Here is a 21,034-nt window from a genome sequence, read left to right on the forward strand (position 1 = left end):
GCCTCGTTGGCGCAGTAGGCAGCGCGTCAGTCTCATAATCTGAAGGTCGTGAGTTCGAGCCTCACACGGGGCACGCCAAGGTTTTTTATTATTTTATTTTCCCTCCCCTTGCAAAGCCGGTGGGCGGCGGCGGGGGGGCTGGGGGCTTTGCAACTCCCCAGCGGAAGACCCTTCCCGCGTGCCCAGGAGTTTTTGCGGAACAACGGCTGCCCCAAACTCAGGTTCAAGGCCCGGCAAGGGAAAGGGCAGCGGGACCGCCTCCCCCCGCGGGCAGGACGGCCCGAGGGGAGAAGGGCGCCCCTCGCGTGCCCCCCCGGGACTGGAGGCGGGGCTCCCGGTGAGCGTGGCTACCGGGCTAAGTGGGCAGGAGAAAAGCAGCAAGAAAGGAGAATCTTTGTAGCTCGCAGCTGGAATGAGGGGTCCCTGGGGCTCTCTGAGCCTGGTGGTTTTCTTGCAGACGTTTCACGAACGTCTAGGTAACATCATCAGTGCTACAAGGGAGTTGGGTTTGCAAGGAGGAGGAGGACTATGGGGTCCTTGGTAATCTCTTGAGTCTGCTTCTTTTCTTGCAGACAGGCAAGCCACCAGAATATAAATTGACAGCAAACCCCAGCCCTTAGTAGCACTGATGATGTTACCTAGTTGGGTCGTGAAACGTCTGCAAGAAGACAACCCAGCTCAGAGGGCACCAAGGACCCCACGGACCTCCCCCTCCTCCCTCTCTCCTTTCCTCCTCCTGCTCTTTCTCCTTCCTTCCTTCCTTCCTTCCTTCCTTCCTTCCTTCCTTCCTTCCTTCCTTCCTTCCTTCCTTCCTTCCTTCCTGCAAACCCCATTCCTTACTAACACTGATGATGTTACCTAGTTGGGTCGTGAAACGTCTGCAAGAAGACAACCCAGCTCAGAGGACACCAAGGACCCCACGGACCTCCCCCTCCTCCCTCTCTCCTTTCCTCCTCCTGCTCTTCCTTCCTTCCTTCCTTCCTTCCTTCCTTCCTTCCTTCCTTCCTTCCTTCCTTCCTTCCTTCCTTCCTCTCCTTTCTGCAAACCCCATTCCTTACTAACACTGATGATGTTACCTAGTTGGGTCGTGAAACGTCTGCAAGACGACAACCCAGCTCAGAGGGCACCAAGGATCCCACGGACCTCCCCCCCCTCGTCCTCCTCCTCCTCCCTGCAACCCTTCTAGCGCTGGGGATGTTACCTATATTGGTTCACGAAACGTCTGCGCATAACCCAGCTCAGAGAGCCACCAAGGACCCCGCAGTCCGCCTCCTCCCCCCCCCCACCAGCCCCCCTCCACGCTACCCCCGGCGGGGCTCCCTGCTGGCTCGGGCGACGGCTGCGCGAGAGCCTCCCAGCTGGGAGAGCACCAGACTCCCCCCTCCCCCCGCGGGAATAGCGGCGCAACACGGAGCCGCGCTGCGATTGGTGGCGGGCCGCGGCCTCGGGCGCGCGGGGGCGGGGCCTCCCGGAACGGCGGGCACCGATTGGCCGCGCTGCCGCATCCCGGTGTGCGGGAGCGGCGGCGGGCCCGGGCCGAGCGGAGTCGGCGGCGGTCATGGCGGTGTGCGCGCGGCTGTGCGGGGTGGGCCCGGCGCGGGGCTGCCGGCGGCGGGGCTCGCAGCGCAAGGGGGCGGCCGGCGACAGCAGCGAGCCGGACACCGACCCCGAGGAGGGCAGCCAAGGCCAGGGGGCGGCGGCGGCGGCGGCGGGGAGCGAGGAGGCGGCGGGGCGCGGCGGGGCGGCCGTCCGAGCGCCGCTCTCGCTGCTGGAGCTGCCGCCGGAGCTGCTGGTGCAAATCTTCGGCTCGCTGCCCGGCACGGACCTGCCCAGCCTGGCGCTCGTCTGCAGCGCCTTCCGACGCATCCTCCGCACCGACACCATCTGGCGCCGGCGCTGCCGGGAAGGTGAGGCCGGCCCAGGGAGGTGGAGGGGGGAGGCTCGGGGGCCCCTGGAGGAAAGGACCCCCCTCAAAGGGGCGGCCGGGAGAGGGACTGGCTGGGAGGCATCGCTTGCAGACCCCGGACCGGCGCTTAAGAGGGTCCCTGTGTTTTATTTTTATTTTATTTTTTGTTATCTATCTGTCTATTTACATCTATATGTCTATCTCTGTTTATACTCTATTTATAATCTCTATCCATCTATCATCTGTAATCTATGTATGATCTCTGCCTCTGTCTGTCTATCTATCTATCTATCTATCTATCTATCTATCTATCTATCTATCTATCTATCTATCTATCTATCTATCTCTATCTGCCGTGCTCCGCGAGGCGACTCTGGCATTTCCCCCTGGCATTGGAGCTTTTAGTTCCTGCAGCAGAAGGAACAGAGATTCCCACCGACCAACAACTGTGCAAAAGGCCCTTTTACCTGGGGGTTGTATCCCAAGCGGCAAAGGCAACGTATGGCCCACAAAGTGGCATTTCACGCTGTCCTTAAAATATACGGGTAACTTCAAGGCAATTGCAACTAAACCTCTGTCCTCAGAAGCCACAACTTTTGCTTTTTCTATTGACTCTTGACAAGCAGAGACTGGCAAACGTATATCAGGAAGCTGGAGAAGTGACAGCCGACAGGTGCGCTGATTTCCTGCACTTACTAGAGGTGCAGGTTTATAGCTGTCTTAGGGGAGAGCTCCAAGACTTAAGGCAAAAAAAAAAAAAAAAAAAACCAGGGAGAGAAGCACCAAGATTTGCCTCTCCTTAAGACCATCATCATCATCATTACCCTTGGAAGGGACCTTGGAGGTCTTCCAGCTCTTACTAAAGCAGGAGACTATACCATTTCAGAGAAGTAGCTGTCCAATCTCTTCTTAAAAGACCAGAGCATGTTCTGGTACACACTTGGGAGAAAAGATTTATTTATTTAGCATATGGCAAGGGAGAAAAGAAAAAAGAGGGGATTCTTAGAGGAGAATAAGTCAGGAATGATCAGGGAAGATCCTGCAGATCCTCCATGCACAGGGCAGATTTATCCCTTGAGCCTCTTGAAGTGTCTACCACTTTGTTTTCCTTTGCTTTTGAAATTGTTTCCAGGCAATGGTACAGTCACATAGAAGATTCTGTTCCCTAGAAGGCTTGCAAAGAAGGGTGTGGACAGCCTCCCAACCCGAGGAGAGAGGTTGCAAAGGAACAAAAATGGAGCAGATGAATTTCAGTGAGAGGCAGACCTAGAATAGCTTGGTAAAGTCCCTTTCACAGCCATAGGGCTGATTTGGATAACTTCTAGGAAGTAAACGGAGAAGTCTGAGTTTTCAGCCAGTTAGTAACCGGTCGAAATAGCTGTGTGATTATAAGCCAGTTGCCAAGAATAATCCGACCTCTGACCTAAACTCAAAAATAACTCCATACTTACTTGTAGTAACTAGTTCGCGCAGTATCTTGAATCTAATTATTGACTGAATCCACTTTAGGGATTCACCTAATTGAATCGGAAACAGTCATATTTTTTTCCCAGTGTGCAAAGCTACACACACACAAAAAAGCTAAAACTAATCTGGCTAGGTCTAAGTGGTTAACTGTGTGGTGTGAACTCAGCCAATATTTTTTTGTTTGTTTTAAATCATGATACCTGTTATTGTTGTTCCTCGCTTTGGTAGTCTTACGTAGCCCAATCTGAAGCTTAATCGCATCTTTCAAGGACTGCCGTTGTGTAAATCTACAGCGTAGTGTGCACCTGTTAAAACAGTTCAACTAGTTTGTAGATTTGAGCCATTCCTTGTAGCCCTGCTTAGGTTTAACACGAGGCATGGGAGGATAATGCGCGGCCAAAGCAGAGCTCCCAAGCCAGATTTGGGGGAAAACCCTTTCCTTTCGCAGCCCCTGTCCTGCTCATCACTCCCCAGCCGTATCCTGCCCACGTCCTCTTTCTCTTCAGCACTGCAGATAGACCGTTGCCCTGGGGGCCCTTAATGCAGCCCGTCCCTGGCCCTGCTCTCCCGGTAGCTGCTGCGTCTGCTGCCTGCAATGAAGTCATGCCTTTGGGCTTGGCACGGAGGGGGTTGGGGGCAGACGCCTGAGCGCAGCTGTGTCTGCCCAAGGCAGAGCCTGGCAATGCCCTCGGGATGCCTGCACTGGCTCTCTCCTCTTTCGGGGGGGGGGGCCTTGGGATGTGGATAGCACTGACTCATCCTCCTGGACTGGATGAGACCCAGAATTGCCTCTTAACGGGACTTCATTGAGCTTCAAATCCCTTTAACTTTTCCTGCCAGAGATGATTTGGGCCAAGCGCCATCTTCCTCCACGATGGTTATTGTGAGGAAAACCAGGTAAGATACTGTATATGGTCTCGGTCTACTGAAGGCTTTAGCAGATCTCTTGAGCAGTCTGAGTTCCTACATTTCTTTCCACAGTTAAGTCTAATTGTTTTGGACATACACCTAAAACACTATTTTTGGGATGTATCTTCTTGAGTTGCCAGGAATTGGATTATCTAATCCAGGAGTGTCCAACTCCTGGACTTGTGGACTTCAACTCCCAGAATTCTCCAGCCAGCATGTTGAAGTCCACTAGTCTTAAAAGTTGCCAAGATTGGAGACCCCCTGGTCTAATCCTTTTTGGCAGATTGTTGTCTGAAGTTCTGGTGAGTCGGTTTTTTCTTTCTTCCTCCCTTTGTTCTAATCCAACATTCTAACTTTTCAACTACACTTTTTAAAGCACACCTCTTTTAAATCACGTCTTCTTAAAATGAGGCAACTTTTTTCCTGTACAGCAATACATCCCTTTGGGAAACCAACTCATTGTATTATACTATAGGCACCGGATATGGTACAATACCTGCTTCTCTAAAGCAGAGACCAGTGTTTGCTGGAGAAAATAGCAGGCAAAATACTGTAAGGAGTCAAATGGTTAGATAATTTTCTTCTGTTTTGGATGCCTATCTTATCTGATATAACAGGTTTCAGCTTCGTGGCTCGCAAGGTGCTACAACTTGATAGGGTAGCCTGTCCTATCCTGAGACCCACGGGTGCTTCTCTTTTTTCCTTTTCCCATTTCTGGAGGATGTTTGAGTGTGCGATGGCAGATTTGCTAGCATAGCCACAAAAATCAGAAGGGGTCCGACTAACATCTCATTAAAAGGCAAAAGTTTTCCTGAGCTGCAGCTCTCTTCATCGGACACATGAAACAATTGGACTGGTGGCAGGTTTAAATTGCAATGAAGTGGGGAGAAGAGAAGGGAAGACAGGTTGGCTGGGCAGGGGCCAGGTGACACGGATCACTAGCCTAGGGCTCAGAGAGAGAGACTGGTTGAAAGTCAACCAGCAGTTTCAGTGCTTAAGGGAGGACTGGAATTTGGGCCACCCTCCTAGTCCAGCACCTTAACCACTGACTTTCGATTTGGGTGTGTGGCTGTGTATTTAAGGGCAGCAGCATCTGTCGGATGTTGAAATGATCCTGAGCATATTTAACTCTGTGGAAACATTGCAAGAACATAGTTAGGTAACTCTGGATGACGAGAAAGGAAGACTTATCAAAGAGCTGTCTGCTTTAGCATGGAGGGATTCATCGAACACATGTTGGCTACTAGTCAGAGTGGCTCCATTTTGGCATCTGGCTCCAGATCTCTTGGTTTATTTGCTATGATCTCCATACCATAGTCAACCCCAACAGTTTTTGCCTCTAGTCTTATGAAACTCTGTAATAAATATCCTTTCTCACATGACTTTGAGGACACAGAGGTTGCAATTCAGTTTTGTATAAGGCTATAAATAGATGTTCTTGACTGCTCCATGGACTGAATTAGCAAATTACCCTCCTGCTTTTATTTTGATTAACCCTCTTATAATCCCTTAGCTCTTGTTTGTTTTCTTTCTAAACATTAGCCAGCCTGATCTTTGCCTTTAGTAAGTGCTGGGGAGCAATCGTTCTTTCAACCAATCTGAATCCTGGCTTAAGTTCATCACAGGGAACCAGCAAGAGACGAACAACTGATGTGCAGAATCATGTTGCCTTTAGAAAGTTTGGGGGCATTGTGAGGAAAACAACTAGTATTGTGTCAGGCTACAACCCAGCATTGTTTTCTCCTTTGTGCAGGGATGTTGGCAAAGGCTTGGTCCCCTCCCAACGCTGCCTCGGAAATATGGGGATGTGATCTCAGAGCATGCACAGAGTACTGGGTCAGGATTTGGCAAGAGTACGGCTGTTTAGAATTTCCCTTAGGCCAAAATGCTCTTCACCCAGGGGTGTTTTGGCTGCCCCCTTGGCTCTATTTGGGGTTAAATGCTGAAGAAACAAGCTTCTTTCAGCGGGATGCTCATTGGGCGCTGGTGAGGGTGGTCTTCCTTTGTGGCAGGGGGGATATTTCATATCTTCCCATTAGCAAAGGCTTGAGCAACGACTGCCAGATGTGTACAGCTTTATACTTTTATTGACAAGGAGCACAAGGGGGGCCTGCACAGCTATGGGTCCCCTCCCCAGCATTTATTTACTGGTTGGGGATGTTTATCTCTTTACTCTTAACAGCCATATCCTCCTCCTCCTCCACACAATGCGCCTTCAAGTTTGCATTGTTGCTACTGGTTCCACTTCCTGCAAAAGTGACAGCAAGTTAAGCTTCACTGGTTCAAGCTAGTAAAAATTTCCAGAGCTATAGTCAATAATTCTTTGGATATTTTTCCTTATGAATATTCATTTTTTATTGCTGGGACCTGAGCTTCAAGCTATCTAGATTGTGGAATGAGAGGAAAAGGCTCAAAGTTACGTATTTCCATCTGCATCCAGTTTTAGAACACCTTAAATAATTAATTCCTCTGGTGATTTGCAGCAGGAGAGAGATTTTTAATCTCTTCCTCCTCCTCCACTTTCATCTTTCCCTTCCTTGCATTAGATCAGATGTACCAGAGGGTGCTTTTTTCTTGTACCACCCATTATCATAACAGCTTTTCAAGTATTCAGAGTGTTTCCTGATTGTTATCATGGATTCTTAGGACAAGCTTTTGAAATTGGCAGGCAGTGCAAAAACTTGTATTGGAGGAGGTTTCCTTCACTGCCAGATGCTTCCAAGGGATGTGTCCTTCCCTGTTGGCTGCTACATCTTTTTTTTAACCGTTTTTATTAGTTTTATTCATTTATAACATAAAATATGAAAGTACAAAGCAAAAGGTAAGGGACAACAGTAGAGAAAGGGAAAAGAAAAAAAATGTGAAGAAAGGGAAGGGAAGAAACAAAAGGAATTGACTTCCAATGTTGGCTGCTAGCATCTTTTGCCTGTACAAAGACATAGATTGGCTCGTTGATATGGAAGTGGACATTAAAGTAGCCTCCACTTGAAAAATAAACTAGATTGGCAAACAGGAAGAGGCACAGAGTGGGACATCTGAGAACAACAGTTGTGTCGGAGGCTGTGTCCATGTGGCTGGTCCAAGGTTAAAACTTACTTGGGCTTCAAGCGGGGCTCACAAGGCTCCCCTGGAACAAGGCAGGTCATGCGCTTGCTCTGGGCAGCAGAAGGCATTGCATGAGAGCACATCTTAATCCCTTCTGACACATGTCCCTCCGTTGGATTTCAGAATATGGCGTCTGCGAGAACCTACGGAAGTTGGAAATCACCGGAGTATCTTGTCAAGATGTGTATGCCAAGCGTAAGTCCTAAGCTTCTGGTTTGCCTCCGAAAATGAATTTGCACTACATCTTAAATGTGGATGGCTGGAATCAGCCTGTCCACAGTCACCCATTTGGCTTATCAGGGAAGACAGATGACGCTGCCTTGGGGTCTTCTTCCCGAGAGGCCAGGATTTTAGATAGCTTGAGTCACCTCCTCATGTCTGAATGGAAAACAATCAGCCTTTTGGCCGTGAAGAGAAGAGCGTTTATGCTGAGCAGGCTTAGCGGCTGATCGCTGTTCTTCCCCTAGTACTTTTCCCATCATTGTCACTCGCTCCAGCCTCTGGGGGGAGGGGCGAACATGCACCCGTGGAAGGGTCCCTAACAAGCATCCCCTACTCCTCCATTCCTTTGGATTTGATACTTCTCAGTCAACTTTTATGTGGAACTCGTACATTTGTCTTAGACAAAGGTGTCCCATGGTAATATAGGTATCCCTTGACTTAACGACCACAATTGAACCCAAATTTCTATCGCTAAGCAAGACAGTTGTTAAGTGAATTTTGCCCCATTTTATGACCTCTCTGGCCACCGTTGTTAAGTGAATCACTGCAATTGTTAAATTAGTAACACTGTTGTTGAAGTGAATCTGGCTTGACTTTGCTTGTCAGGAGGCCACAAAAGGGGATCACGTGTCCCCAGGATGCTGCACAACCGTCATAAATAGGAGTCAGTTGCCAAGCATCTGAATTTTGATCACATGACAATGGGGATGCTGCAATGATCGTAAATGTAAAAAATGGTCATGTCACCTTTTTCCTTGCCGCTAAGTTTGAATGGTCACCAAATGAACTGTTTTAAATCAAGGACTATCTCTATACGTGTCAGTATTACTTAATTACGGTTTGTTGAATGAGCCCTGGTGTCTGGTTGACTCATAAAATGACACCGTAACTCCCCATTCAGATCAAACCCAACGATAATTCAGCTTAGCAATTTCTTCAGATCGTTGTAGACCAGTGTTTCTCAACCGTGACAATTTTAAGGCATGTGGACTTCAACTCCCAGAATTCCACAGCCAGCGTTGCTTAAAATTGTCACGGTTGAGAAACACTGTTGTAGACTGAAGCGCTTTGCACACGGCCACTGATGTAACTAAACTCACCTGAAGGAGGCAGAAAGTTTTAAGGTTCGTAGGCCAAAAATTGTTTCATTGAACCAAGAAATTGCCCAGCTCCTCCAGCAGGATCCTAACTTTGAAGTCACCATTGTGATCGATGGCCGTGAGAAGGTGAGCGGCATTTTCACAGTCCCCTGCTGTGTCTGCTCAGGTATAAACCCGCGAGTGAAGTCGGGGCGTTTTATGAAAATTCTTCCTGACTACGAGCACATGGAGTACAGGGATGTTTACACCTGCCGTATGTACCTTCCACTGACCAATGGTTTCTGCGCTGTGAACGCATGGAGTGTGCTTGCCTAACCATGTAATTAGCCAAAGTTAAACATTGAAACCCTGGGCTTTTTTTTTTTTTTTTTATTGAACAACTTAAAGTTACACCACCAGTGCTGCAACCTAAGGTTAGCTTTTGCAGATGACTTGGTGGTTAAAATATTTGGGGGTTAGATGTGGTTGTTTGGACGCCACTTATTATCATATTTGGTGGTCGTGTAAAAACATAAAAGCTTTTTGGATTAAGATATGGTGGAATATTCAAAGAATTTTTAGAAAGAGGGTAAAATTTACTCCGCAATTATTTTTGTTAGGTATTGTTACTGATTGTGATGCTAAGGAGGTCATATTTGATTACAGCCGCAAGGCTGTTAGTAGGGCAATATTGGAAGAAGGAATCTTTGCCTACCTTGCAAGAGTGGTTTTTTTAAAGTTTCTTATCTGGCGGAAATGGCAAAGATTTCGGCTTTTTTAAAGGAGCAATCGCAAGAGAATTTTTTTGCTGTATGGGAAAAATGGATAAATTTTATACAACATAAATTGGATATAAAAAAATATCATTTAGCTTTTTTATAACTTGTATATAATTTTTGATATGTTATAGATTGTACTTTTTCTCTTTTTTCCTTTTTTTCTTTTTTCTATCTCTTTTCTTCTCTCTTTTTTCTTTTTTTTCTTTTTAAGTATTTTTTCTTTTTAATGCTTATGTCATATATATTTTATTATTAACTATTTTATAAGTTGTTAAAATTTGTTTAGGTTTTTTAAAATTTTAATTAAGCCTATATTCAGCTCTGGGAAGCTCGGGGGGGGGGATGGAGGGGGTGGTTTGGGAGGGGTTGGGTGAGGGTTGTTTTTTTTTCCTTGTTTTTTTTTTTTGTTATTTGTAAAAACTTTTAAAAATTTTCAATTAAAAAAAAAAAAAGAAACCCTGGGCTTTATTCAGGGACTGAGAACATCAGAGGCCCTGCGCAATTCTAAAACCGTTGCTCTAGGACAGATTTTCCTAACCTTGGAACCTTTAAGGTGCGTGGACTTTAACTCCCAGAATTCCCCAGCCAGCTGTCTTGAGACCTGAGCAAGAATAGGGCCTAGTGACCGTTATGTGTCCATAAAGTAAGCAGAATGCTCTATTACTGTCCTTCCCAAGCTGTGGGCTTAGCTTTGCTACTGAGGAATTCCTTTCCTTCCTATCTGAGTCCTTGTCGTTTGTTCTCCTAGTGCTTCACCGGTACCGGCATATCTTAGGTCTCTGGCAACCAGACATTGGACCATACGGGGGTCTCCTGAATGTGGTGGTAGGTCCAGAAGCTTCGGAAATATAGAGCCACTGTGCTGTATGAACTCTGCTTTTCTTCTCTGCTTTTCTCTGGGTATAATATTACTTTTTCCTTTCTTGTCCTGTAAGGAATTTATGGTTTGGTCAAGGCCTAAGCATGATGTGCCTGAGGTAGGACATCCTACTGATCCTACTACAGACACATGATGTGAAGAGCTCACTCTCTGTAGAAGTCTGTAATATTGGGAAAGATGGAACGAAAGAGAAGAAGAAGACCGACCGGGTGGATATGCTCAGTTACAGTGCTGATGGGGTTGCCCGTTGGAAGAACTGAGGACCAAGTCAGGATAGATCATCATGGAGACAATCTACATGGTTGCCTCCAGGGAGCAATAATTTGATGGCATCCGTCGAGGCCTACAAGCTCATCTAGATATGGCAGTATTTAAATCAGGGTTTCTCAATCTTGGCAGTTTTAAAATACATGGACTTCAACTCCCAGAATTCACCAGCCTGATGGGAGTTGAAGTCCCCACCTCTTAAAATCGCCAAGGTTGAGAGGCGCTAATCCAGATGACCTTGGCCGATCTTGAAAAGCTGAGCAGGGCCAGATCCTATTAGTCTTTGGAGGAGAGACATCAATCCAGGGCTAGATTGGAAAATCAGAGAAACTTCCTGGAAGAAATTTGTGGCAAATTTGTTGGATATTGTTGCCAGGAAAATTGCATGGTATTTATTCTAGGACGTTAACCTCAGCTGGAAAGAGATTTTATGATGTGTTTGAAGAATGAGGAGAAGGGACATCTTTACTGGGAGGGATTGCGTGGAGGTTGGGAAAGAAATGGAAGATAAAACATGTGAGTCAGCTTATCCCATAAACGGCAACTGGAAAGCAGCTGGGAAAAACCATTTCCAGTTATTCGGACAAGCTCCATCTAAATCAATGCTGACAATCAGGCTAGGAACATTTTCTTACAGTTTCCAAGGTTGATATCGGGCTTCCCCAGTTGGATCAGGTCAAAAAGCGGGCACCAGGTCTCAGCCAATTAACTTAGATGCCACTGGAGTGAAATGTAGAATCTTGGAAGAGATTGTAAGTAGAATTCCCTAAAGAAGGTGTCCATCAACTCTTCCTAGAATAGATACCATGCGATTTTCCTGGCAACACCTCTTGGTGGTTTAGATCTATTTTCTTTTCCCTTCCTTTCACAGGCTGCCCAGAGCGGCCCCCCTCCCCGTTCAGATAGGTCACTCAGAGATGGCTGCCTTAAGCCTGAAAGTAGAATCAGGGAAAGATGCAAACATACTGTGTGAACTGCATCCATGGGATGTTCATAACTTGTATGAATTTCTCCTGCCGTGTCCCCTGTGTGGGAGGGAGGGTATCTGGGCTTGGGGGGGGGAGGCATAGGAATGCTTTCTTTCAGGCCTGGAGTTAGTCAATCAATCAATCAATCAATCAATCAGAATAGAGCTGGAAGAGGCCTTGGAGGTCTTCTAGTCCAACCCCCTGCTCAAGCAGGAGACCCTATAGTATTTCAGACAGGTGGCTGTCCAGTCTTTTCTTAAAAGTGGTTGGCTAGACGCTCCTCCTGCAGTGATCAAAGGCAGCTTTCCTGTATGGATTTTGTAGAATGGGTCCTTTTCCCCATCTTTATTTCTGATACCAACCTCAGGAGCCTTCCATTTCATCAGCTCGAGGCTCGCTGGAGGCATTTTCTTGGCGGCGCAAACACACTCTGGAGCTTAAAAGGTTGGGGGGTGGGGTGGGGGGTGGGGGTGTGTGGAAAGGAGAGTCATTTTGCAGGGAGCACCGAGAACTGACGAAAGCTATTAGAAACAAAGGAAACCGCACTGAATGGAGCTGAGCAGGAAGGCTGAAGTGGTAGCTAGGCCAGGACACAGGCCTTGGGCACAGCTACCATCCCAATGGGGGGGGAAGGAGGCTGAAGGCAAGCAATGGCAGACTCTCCTCTATTGTCAGCCTTTCCAGATAGACCAGACAGGAAACAGACCAGGTGAGCTACTTCTACTTTATTGTAAGGCTACATTAACAGAAACGTGACAGTCTCCCACTCTAGTCTTGAGAAATTAAGTGTGTGGGGAGATCCCTTCTGTCTGAGCCTCTTCCTCTGCCTGTTATGCAGCTGCAGGCTGCAACCTCTCCTGTTGAATTGTTCCCTAGGCAGCATCTCTTCCACACCTGAAGGTCTTTCTCACCTACCATTAACACCGATTCTGCCCTTGGCAGGTTGACGGCCTGTTCATCATTGGCTGGATGTACCTGACCCCCCACGACCCTCACGTGGATGGCCCCATGCGGTTCAAGCCCCTCTTCAGGGTTCACCTAATGGAGAGGCGGAGCGCCACAGTCGAGTGCATGTACGGACACAAGGGACCCCACAGTGGGCATATCCAGGTGAGGACCCCTCCCCTTCTCCCTCTCCCACTGAAGGAAGGAAAACTGCACAATCGCCCTGACCTCTATTCCAAGGTCCCCCAGTCCAGGCAGGGGCTTCATTGCCAGACCAGGCTTCGGGCTTCTGACTTTCAACCTCCCTTTTCCCAAACGGATAGATTGTAAAGAAGGACGAGTTTTCGACCAAGTGCAACCAGACAGATCATCACCGCATGTCAGGAGGGAGACAAGAGGTGAGCTTGGCCTCGGCATCCCCTAAAGCAGTGGTTCTCAACCTTTTTAATGCCGCGACCCCCAACCGGTCGTAAGTCGAGGACTACTCAACCGGTCGTAAGTCGAGGACTGCTCAACTGGTGCAGCACCGTTTGCAGAATGGGACTTTTGGCGGGCTCAGCAGGGCAGAGACAGCCTGGACAATTCCTGTTGGCTTTTGAAAGCCAATGGAATTAGACTCTATTCAAGAGAGTCTATTCTATTGGCTTTCGAAAGCCAATAGAAGAAAAGGGAGTAGCACAGCTAAGGAAAAGGGGAAAAAAATGGCGGACTGCGTTGTTTGGCGACCCCCGTGAAATGGTCATTTGACCCCTAATGGGGTCCCAACCCACAGGTTGAGAACCACTGCCCTAAAGCCAACCTCTGAATGACGGTGGCTACTTATTCACCCAATCCCTGGCTGGTTTCCTGAACCCCGCCCTGTGTGCTGGACCTAGTGGGAAGTGCGGACAGGATCGGAAGGGGCTATATCCAACCGGTCTGTCTCATCCTCTCCCCCCCCCCCCGGGGCCATTTTTGCAGGAGTTCCGGACGTGGCTCCGAGAAGAATGGGGGCGGACGCTGGAGGACATTTTCCACGAACACATGCAGGAGCTCATCTTGATGAAGTTCATCTACACGAGTCAATATGAGTAGGTGGAGAAGGGGGCGATCTGGTTCCTCCCCTCAATCCCAGCCAAGGGAGAGATGCAAGATGCTGATTTAGGAATAAATTGTGCTAGCAGGCTAATCCATTGCACCAGCAGTCTTGTGGTCCCGAGGGGAACTCCCTTCTCCTCTTCCTCCCCTCTCCGGTTTTGTTAGTCTCCCCCTAATATTGGGGGTTTCTGCATTCCTGATAATGCCTGAGCAGACTTTACCAGCGATGCAAAGGGGAGCCGAGAGGCCCCTTGACAAGGTAGCCGTCACATCCCTGGAGAAACTCTGCAGGGCCCAGCGGAGACCTCTCCTCTCCTCCCTTGCCTTACCCCAGCTCCCTCCTCCTTCTCCTAAGCTAATGCCCCCCCCCCATTTAATATCCTCTACAAATCCTGGACTGCGACTCCCCTATTTGCCCACTCATATGCCTACCTGGAAAACAGCAGGTGAAAGAGAATTACCCTTAAGTTGAAGGATGCAACCTTTCTGGTTCTTGGGGATTTAAGCCCAGCAGAAGAGAATTTTCCCATCAAATTTTAGTCACCAGTATTAAACAGCAGTCTGCCTAACCGCCATTGGAACAACCCACAAGCCTATGAATAAGCTGGCATTTGAAACAGCATTCCCTAATGTTGTTTTCCAATTTGCCAGGACTGAAACAGGAAAAGAAAAGAGTTTCGGACATCAAGGAAAATGGAGAGAGGGCAAAACATGCAGGATTAAAGGAAAATCCCACAGCAGGGAGCCAGGAAATTATGTTTACCACATTTCAGTTTTCCAGGGATTTCATTAGACCTGACCTTAGTTTGTGTCCCTCTCTGGGTAATGGACTAAAAACTTTAATTTGCGACACTTTTACTTATGATGAAAGTTCGCACCACAATATCTGATTTAGAATCACTGAGTGAGATGGGCAGCACCTAAATTTGATAAAAATAAATACATGAATTGATAAGGGAACGGGAATGGTTCTGACCAGTCCTCCTTCGCTCATCCTGGGCTGCTTTTTCTGTTCCAGCAACTGCTTAACATACCGACGCATTTACCTCCCTCCACGCAGTCTGGAGTATCTGATCCAGCCGGGCCTCTTCAAAGGGACCTACGGGAGCCACGGCCTGGAGATTGTCATGCTCAGCTTCCATGGGAAAAAGGCCAAGGGAACCAAAATCACGGTGAGCACGGAAGGTCCGGCCTCTGGAGTCTTAGACTGTGGCTTGCTCCATGGGTTTTCATTATTTTTAGTATTGCTTCCGTCCTGCTTCCCAGAAACATTGCCAAGACTGTATACCTCACACCGGACATAGCAGTACCAACACAAAAACTAAAAATCAGCTGTAAGCCTGAAAGTGCAAATAGGAAGTCCCATCTGCTGCCGGGAGCTGTTGAAGTGGAGTCAGGAAGAGGGGCAGCTTCTCATAATTCCCCCTCCCAGCCCCTGGCAAGAGGGCTGGGCATGCAGGTTCCCGCCCCTGTAACCCCCTTGCTTTCCAGCTGGTGTTCTTGAGCTGGAAGCCAGCGGGTGCAAAGAGACGGTGCTGGAATCCTGCCAGGCCCAGAAGGATGGGAGTCTCTCCTGAGCAGGAGGGAGGGAGCTGACAACCTGCCTAAGACCAGCAGATATCCAGCCTTCAAGGCAGACCTGACCAGGGAACCAAAATCATGCAGGCAAATGCTACTTTTATTATAAGATTATGTAATTTTTTTGCTATGGTCATCAAGCAAACACGATAGCCGTAAAGGAAACACAGCAGTTCTTAAGCGGACCAGTGCTTTGCTACAGGCCCAGTTTCGACGAAAACCAGAAATAAGTGCTGGTTTCCAGCAAAACCCGTCATAAAATGCAGCCACGTGGCCCTGGGACACTGCCAATGGACATAATTTGGCCATGTTGTCGACTGCCTGAAGTTGGCCACATAAGTGTGGAGAAGACCTGACTGTCAGGACTTTGAATCCCGGTTGCAAAAGTCTCCTTTTGCAGGTTGGCTGTAACTTCAAACAGCCCTTAAGTGACCAGCGTAAGTTGAGGACTACCTGCCTAGTGGCTCGAGATAAGAGGGATGGGGAGAAGCAGACGGGGGCTTGGAGGAAGCTACCTGAGCGGGACTCTTAGGAGATGGACAAAGTCCTGCCCAGCTGCTTCTGTGAACGCAGATTCACTTTCATTTGCTTCTCAACCACCTCCAGGGCGATCCCAACATCCCAGCCGGCCAGCAGACGGTCGAGATTGACCTGGCCTACCCCATCCAGCTGCCTGACATTGAAAACCTGAGCGACTTCAGCGAGCTCTCCCGGATCGTGCTGGAGGTGCGCGAACAGGTGCGACGGGAGCAGCAGCAGCAGGACGGAGGTCTGCCAGAGGAGATGGGGCTGGAAGCGGAGGGCGGCCAGCAGCAGCAGCAGCAGCAGCAACAGGAGGGGGCTGGATCAGAGGCAGCTGGAGAAGAAGCAGCCGCCTCCGGCGCCCCCCCTGCCCCCTGCCCCTTTGTCCTGCCAGGCGGCATCGCCTCCCGAAACGAGGATTATCCCCGCAGCTGCAGAGCATGGTAATGTTAAAAGGTTTAGGAGATTCCCAGGGATAACGTTGATTGGGATATTCAGAGAGTCCTTTAAATTCCTGCCTCTGCCAAGAAGTCCTAATCTATGAAAACGGGAGACTGTTTCCTTCTTGGGAGCTGGTCATGTTGACATTATCTGGGTCCCTCCCTGGGGCAGATTTTTTTTTATTATTAGTCATTACAGTCCCATTGGCGATATTTTGGTTTTCTGTGTCAAAACTGGAGGGAAAGCTTCAAAATCCCGCTTTGGAGAACTCAGCAGGATTGCATTGTTATTTTGATTTCATAATGCAGGCCAGAATCGGGAGGAATGATTTAAACAGCTTTCGAAATGGTGGGTCAAAACATAAATCAGTCGCCTCTCTCTGCTAAGGGCTGCAGTGCACTGTTTCTCAACTGTGCCAACTTTCAGATGTGTGGAATTCCCCGGCGAAGGTTGAGAAACACTGCTGTTGTGGCAAGCGACTCAACGAGGGCCTTTGGACTGAGCCATCATTGCTGATGCTCCAGAAGGCTGATCTGCGTTAAATTGAGGCCCAGATGAATTTTTCTTGATAATAAGATTTGTGGAGATTCTGTCATCCACGATTGTCCCTTTTTCAAAAGGCAACTGGGCTTTCTTGATTTTTTTCTCCCTGAAAACCTTTTACTTCTCATCCAAGAAGCTTCTTCAGTTCAGTTCAGAACCGAAGAAGCTTCTTGGGTGAGAAGTGAAACGTTTTCAAGGGAAAAAAACAAAGTCCAGTTGTCTTTTGGAAAAAGCAGCTTTGTGTTTTCTTGGAAATGTCTCTACTTCTTGTATCTGAATTGAATGTGAGAACTGGACTTTCTTGGGAAGTGTTTGGGAAATGCTCACGGTGTCTTTTTTTCGTTCTGCTTCGGGTAGCTTCTACGGGACTGGCCTCATAGCGGGCCACGGCTTCACCAGCCCGGAGCGAACCCCTGGGGTCTTCGTCTTGTTTGACGATGACCGCTTCGGCTTCATCTGGTTAGAGCTGCAGTCGTTCAGCCTCTACAGTCGCATCAAGGTCTCCTTCCAGAACGCCGAGGCGCCGTCGCGGGAAGCTTTTGACGAGATGCTGAAGAACATTCAGTTACTGAACTCATGATGGTGGCCATCCAGGAACCTGAGGGAGGAAGGATCCCCTTCCCCTATCATGGGGGTCTGGGCGCGAGGGGCCACGTGTCCTCGTCCATCCGGCCTTTTTATCAAATTGTACACCCCCCTCCTCCTCCCCCTCCTCCTCCTCCATGCGCTAATGTTCCTTTCCCAATATACGATGTATAGTTTGTAATATAGCTTTATTATATTGGGAGGGCAGCTTGCATCCTCGTGTCTTCATTTTTTCCCAACCTTCTTCAGAAGTTCGAGGCCCGAGTTCGTGCAAACACACACGCACACGCGCGCACACACACACACACACACACACACACACACACTCCTAGCCTCTCACAGACAATGGAAATAGTCTCAAAGCAGGCTTGGGAGAACACGAAACCAACCAACCACCCCCCCACTTGGCCGATTCTCCCCCACCCAACCCCCCACCCCCGCAGCAAGCAAGAAGACTCTGCGGTTTTGGGCTTCTGCTCAGAATTGGCTCTTCTGACTTTAAAAGCCTCTTTGGTCTGGGCCAGTGATGGCGACCCTTTTAGAGACCGAGTGCCCAATCTGCAACCCAAAACCCACTTAATGTACCTCCAGGTAGGCGTGGCCCATTGGGTGGGTGGGCTCCATTGGGTGGGCGTGGCTGCAGTGGTAACAGCAGACTGGGTGGGACTAAAAAGTTCAATCAATCAATTCCAACTTTGCGAGATCTTTTTTTTTCCCCGCGAGAAGTTGAAATTGAACCTTTTTTTTTTTTGCACGGCAGCGGAGACCTAAAGCAAAAAGGTTTTATAAAACCCAGCTGAAGGCCTAGGACTGGGGCGACGGTGCGCGTGCCCACAGAGAGGGCTCTGCGTGCCAACTGTGGCACGCGTGCCATAGGTTCGCCACCACGGATCTGTGCTTTTTGTTAAATAGAACAGAGCTGCTAATGATCTTAAGATTTAGAAAATATTAAACCCAGCTACCCCAAGCAGCTTTTCTTAAAAAGTAGCCATGAATAGAACTCTGTTTGCTTGGCATTTTTTACATGGTGGCTGTTCTTAGCATGAAGAATAATATTGAGGTCTGTTAAGCAACACGCGGGAGAAAATCTCCCCCTCTTCCAAAATTAACTAGCCCTGTGAGAGCATCATCCTCCAATCTTTGCCACCCTCAGGTTTTTCCCTTAAAAAAGTTTCTTCCCAAAGCCTGTGTGCAACGTTTGTACCTCAGAAGAAAAGAGGGGGGCCTTGTTAAGATGTTCTTGGGTGTGACGGCAGAGTCAGAAAGGTCAGACTGCTTTACGTTCTGATCTTGCCTGTTCTTGAAACACACCCACCTTTTTTGTCCTGGATACAAGCACAGGTAGAGGCCGCAGCGATGTCGCATATAATTCCCGTCACTTGTGCAATAATGCTGTGATTCCAAGCTCCTTTGTGAACCCCCAGATACGCAAAATCCATGCAGTGAAATGCAGTCAAGTATCTGGGACTCCTGTCTCAATTTGCATCCTCTGAAGGCAGCTGATCCTTTGACAGTGCCGAGCCTGGGCCGGGATTCCCCTAAAGTTAGTCTAGACCAGGGGTAGGCAGCCTTGGCTCTTTTATGACTCGTGGACTTCAACTCCCAGAATTCCTGAGCCAGTGCTGGCTCAGTGCTGGCTCAGGAATTCTGGGAGTTGAAGTCCACGAGTCATAAAAGAGCCAAGGCTGCCTACCCCTGGTCTAGAGCAGTGGTTCTTAACCTTTTTGAACGAATCGCCCCCTTGAGCCAATGAGGAAGTTGTCATCGCCCCCCTCCCCCAACGTAACCTCTCAATCACAACATAGGAAATAATTCTTCAATTTATGCAAACACTTTTTTTGTTTTCTTTAACATTGTCATCAGGACATATTGATGCAAATAATTTATTTCCAGTCTTTTCCCCAAATCTCCCATATTCTGGCCCATGGCGCGCCACAAGGCTGCTGCGCAACGCGCATGAAGATAAGCGGTGCGTCTTCACATATGTATGGCGTTCTGTACTGAAGCTAGCTGGAGGAACATTTGAAAACAATTCAATCCACTAATAGCGATCATCTGATGTTTTTGTACGACAAATATACAGCGATTCACTGTACGGAAAAGTCTCAAAAGTGTCCCCAAAACTTCTCGCTTCATCGCCCCAATATTGCTCCCTTTTCATTCCTTCGCCCCCGTGTTGCCCCTTTTCATTCCATCGCCCCCCTGAAAAATGAAATCGCCCCCTGGGGGGCAATATCGCCCAAGTTAAGAACCACTGGTCTAGACCACAGGTCGGCAACCTGCGGCTCCGGAGCCGCATGCGGCTCTTTGAGCCTTCCCCTGCGGCTCCCAGCCTCCTCTGCCTTTGCAGAGAGAGACAGAGACAGAGAGAGGCAATTGCATTTCCCTGCTTCTCTCTCTCTCTCTCTCTCTCTCTCTCTCTCTCTCTCTCTCTCTCTCTGTGTGTGTGTGTGTGTGTGTGTGTGTGTGTGTGTGTGTGTGTGTAAAAAGAGAGTGCACTCACAGTGTTCTCCGAGGAGCTGAAAAGCTTTCTGGGCGGAGCTCCTCCCTTTGCTGCGTCTCTGCAGGAAGCAGGAAGCAGGAAGGGCAGGAGAGAGCTAGCTAGCCCAGCTAGGCTGACTCAGGAATTCTGGGAGTTGAAGTCCATGAGTCATAAAAGAGATGAGGTTGCTTACCCCGGAGGTTGTTGGACAACAGCTTGAAGCTTGCCAGGTGAGCAGCAGATAGGAGGGGGGGGGGAGAAAGAAAGAGAGAGAAAGAGAGAGAGAGGGAGAGAGAGAGTGGGGGAAGAGGAGTGGCAGACCAAGGGCAGATAGAGAGGGAGGGAGAGAGAGACCTTTTTGACATCTAAAATGAAGATAACACTGCATATATCCTTTTTTTACCTGTGTGTGTATGTAATTTTATTCTCTTAAAGCATTCTCTTGGTGATCATTGTTTTAATAGTATGGATATTCCCAAGAGTCATATTTTTACTTTTATTTTTAATGTGTATATGTGTGTGTGTGTGTGTGTGTGTGTGTGTGTGTGTGTGTATACACATATACACATACACACACACACACACATACACATACACACACACACACACATACACACACCTATAATAAAGGTAAAAAAGGATATATGCAGTGTTATCTTCATTTTAGATATCAAAAGGGTTTTGCGGCTCCCGGTGTTTTGTTTTTGGTGGGAAACAGGTCCAAGTGGCTCTTGGAGTGTTTTGGGTTGCCTACCCCTGGGCTAGACCAATGTTTTTGAACTTCAGCAACCTTTAAGATGGGTGGGCTTCGACTTCCACAACCCTTAGAGTGGAAGCCTACCCAATCTTCAAGTTAATGAGATTCAGAAACACCAGTCCTGACTCCCACTTTTCAAGCTTGGGGCCTTTAAAAAGAAGGGACTTCAAGCCGGCTGGGGAATTCTGGGAGTTGAAGTCCACCCCTTTTCCACCTGCCAAGGTTGAGCTCCATCCTCGGTGAGTGTGACACATAACTGGCAGAAACTGCTGTTTTCCCCTCCTCTCTTTGGGGAGTCGTAGCTTAGTTGGGACACAGTGTCCTACTGGTAATGCTGTTCCGTAATCATGGATACTTCTCCGCCAGCTGTCCTGGATCATCCCCAACGTCAGCGCTTCGTACACCCATAGATCTATTTTCCTGTTCGTTCCCCCCTCCCTCCCAAGGCAGAAAAAACTGCCCTCTGCTTGATTGTAATATTAAGGTTCCTCTGCAGGATAACAGATGACAGCTCCCGTCTGT

General features: G+C 48.4%; 1 protein-coding gene and 1 non-coding gene across 4 annotated transcripts; both read left to right on the plus strand.

The window, feature by feature from the left end:
* On the plus strand, nucleotides 1-73 carry TRNAM-CAU. Its single transcript has one exon. It is a non-coding gene; the product is annotated as a tRNA-Met (tRNA).
* Nucleotides 74-1,504: 1,431 nt separating this feature from the next.
* FBXO31 (F-box protein 31) lies at nucleotides 1,505-17,454 on the plus strand. Of its 3 annotated transcripts, XM_039318627.1 has the most exons (10): nucleotides 1,559-1,907; nucleotides 7,511-7,582; nucleotides 8,876-8,962; nucleotides 10,216-10,292; nucleotides 12,525-12,692; nucleotides 12,851-12,925; nucleotides 13,488-13,597; nucleotides 14,623-14,776; nucleotides 15,789-16,147; nucleotides 17,046-17,454. In XM_039318627.1, the coding sequence occupies exons 1-10, from the start codon at nucleotides 1,559-1,561 to the stop codon at nucleotides 17,266-17,268; spliced, it is 1,674 nt and encodes a 557-aa protein (XP_039174561.1). In that variant the 3' UTR covers nucleotides 17,269-17,454. The 3 variants fall into 3 exon arrangements, with proteins under 3 accessions (XP_039174564.1, XP_039174563.1, XP_039174561.1); XM_039318629.1 differs by lacking the exon at nucleotides 8,876-8,962 and having other exon boundaries at nucleotides 1,506-1,907; XM_039318630.1 differs by lacking the exons at nucleotides 7,511-7,582; nucleotides 8,876-8,962 and having other exon boundaries at nucleotides 1,505-1,907.
* Nucleotides 17,455-21,034: the final 3,580 nt, after the last annotated feature.

The sequence above is a fragment of the Crotalus tigris genome, unplaced genomic scaffold (genome assembly GCF_016545835.1).
Source record: "Crotalus tigris isolate CLP2741 ecotype Arizona unplaced genomic scaffold, ASM1654583v1 scf7180000021447.437961, whole genome shotgun sequence".
Taxonomy (NCBI): Eukaryota; Metazoa; Chordata; class Lepidosauria; order Squamata; family Viperidae; genus Crotalus; species Crotalus tigris.

Bases quoted from the DNA above. Each gene is read 5' to 3' on its own strand.
- FBXO31 (XM_039318627.1), top strand. From the start codon at position 1,559: ATGGCGGTGTGCGCGCGGCTGTGCGGGGTGGGCCCGGCGCGGGGCTGC. The intron at 1,908-7,510 runs GTGAGGCCGGCC...GTTGGATTTCAG, and splicing joins GCGCCGGCGCTGCCGGGAAG to AATATGGCGTCTGCGAGAAC. The intron at 14,777-15,788 runs GTGAGCACGGAA...AACCACCTCCAG, and splicing joins CCAAGGGAACCAAAATCACG to GGCGATCCCAACATCCCAGC.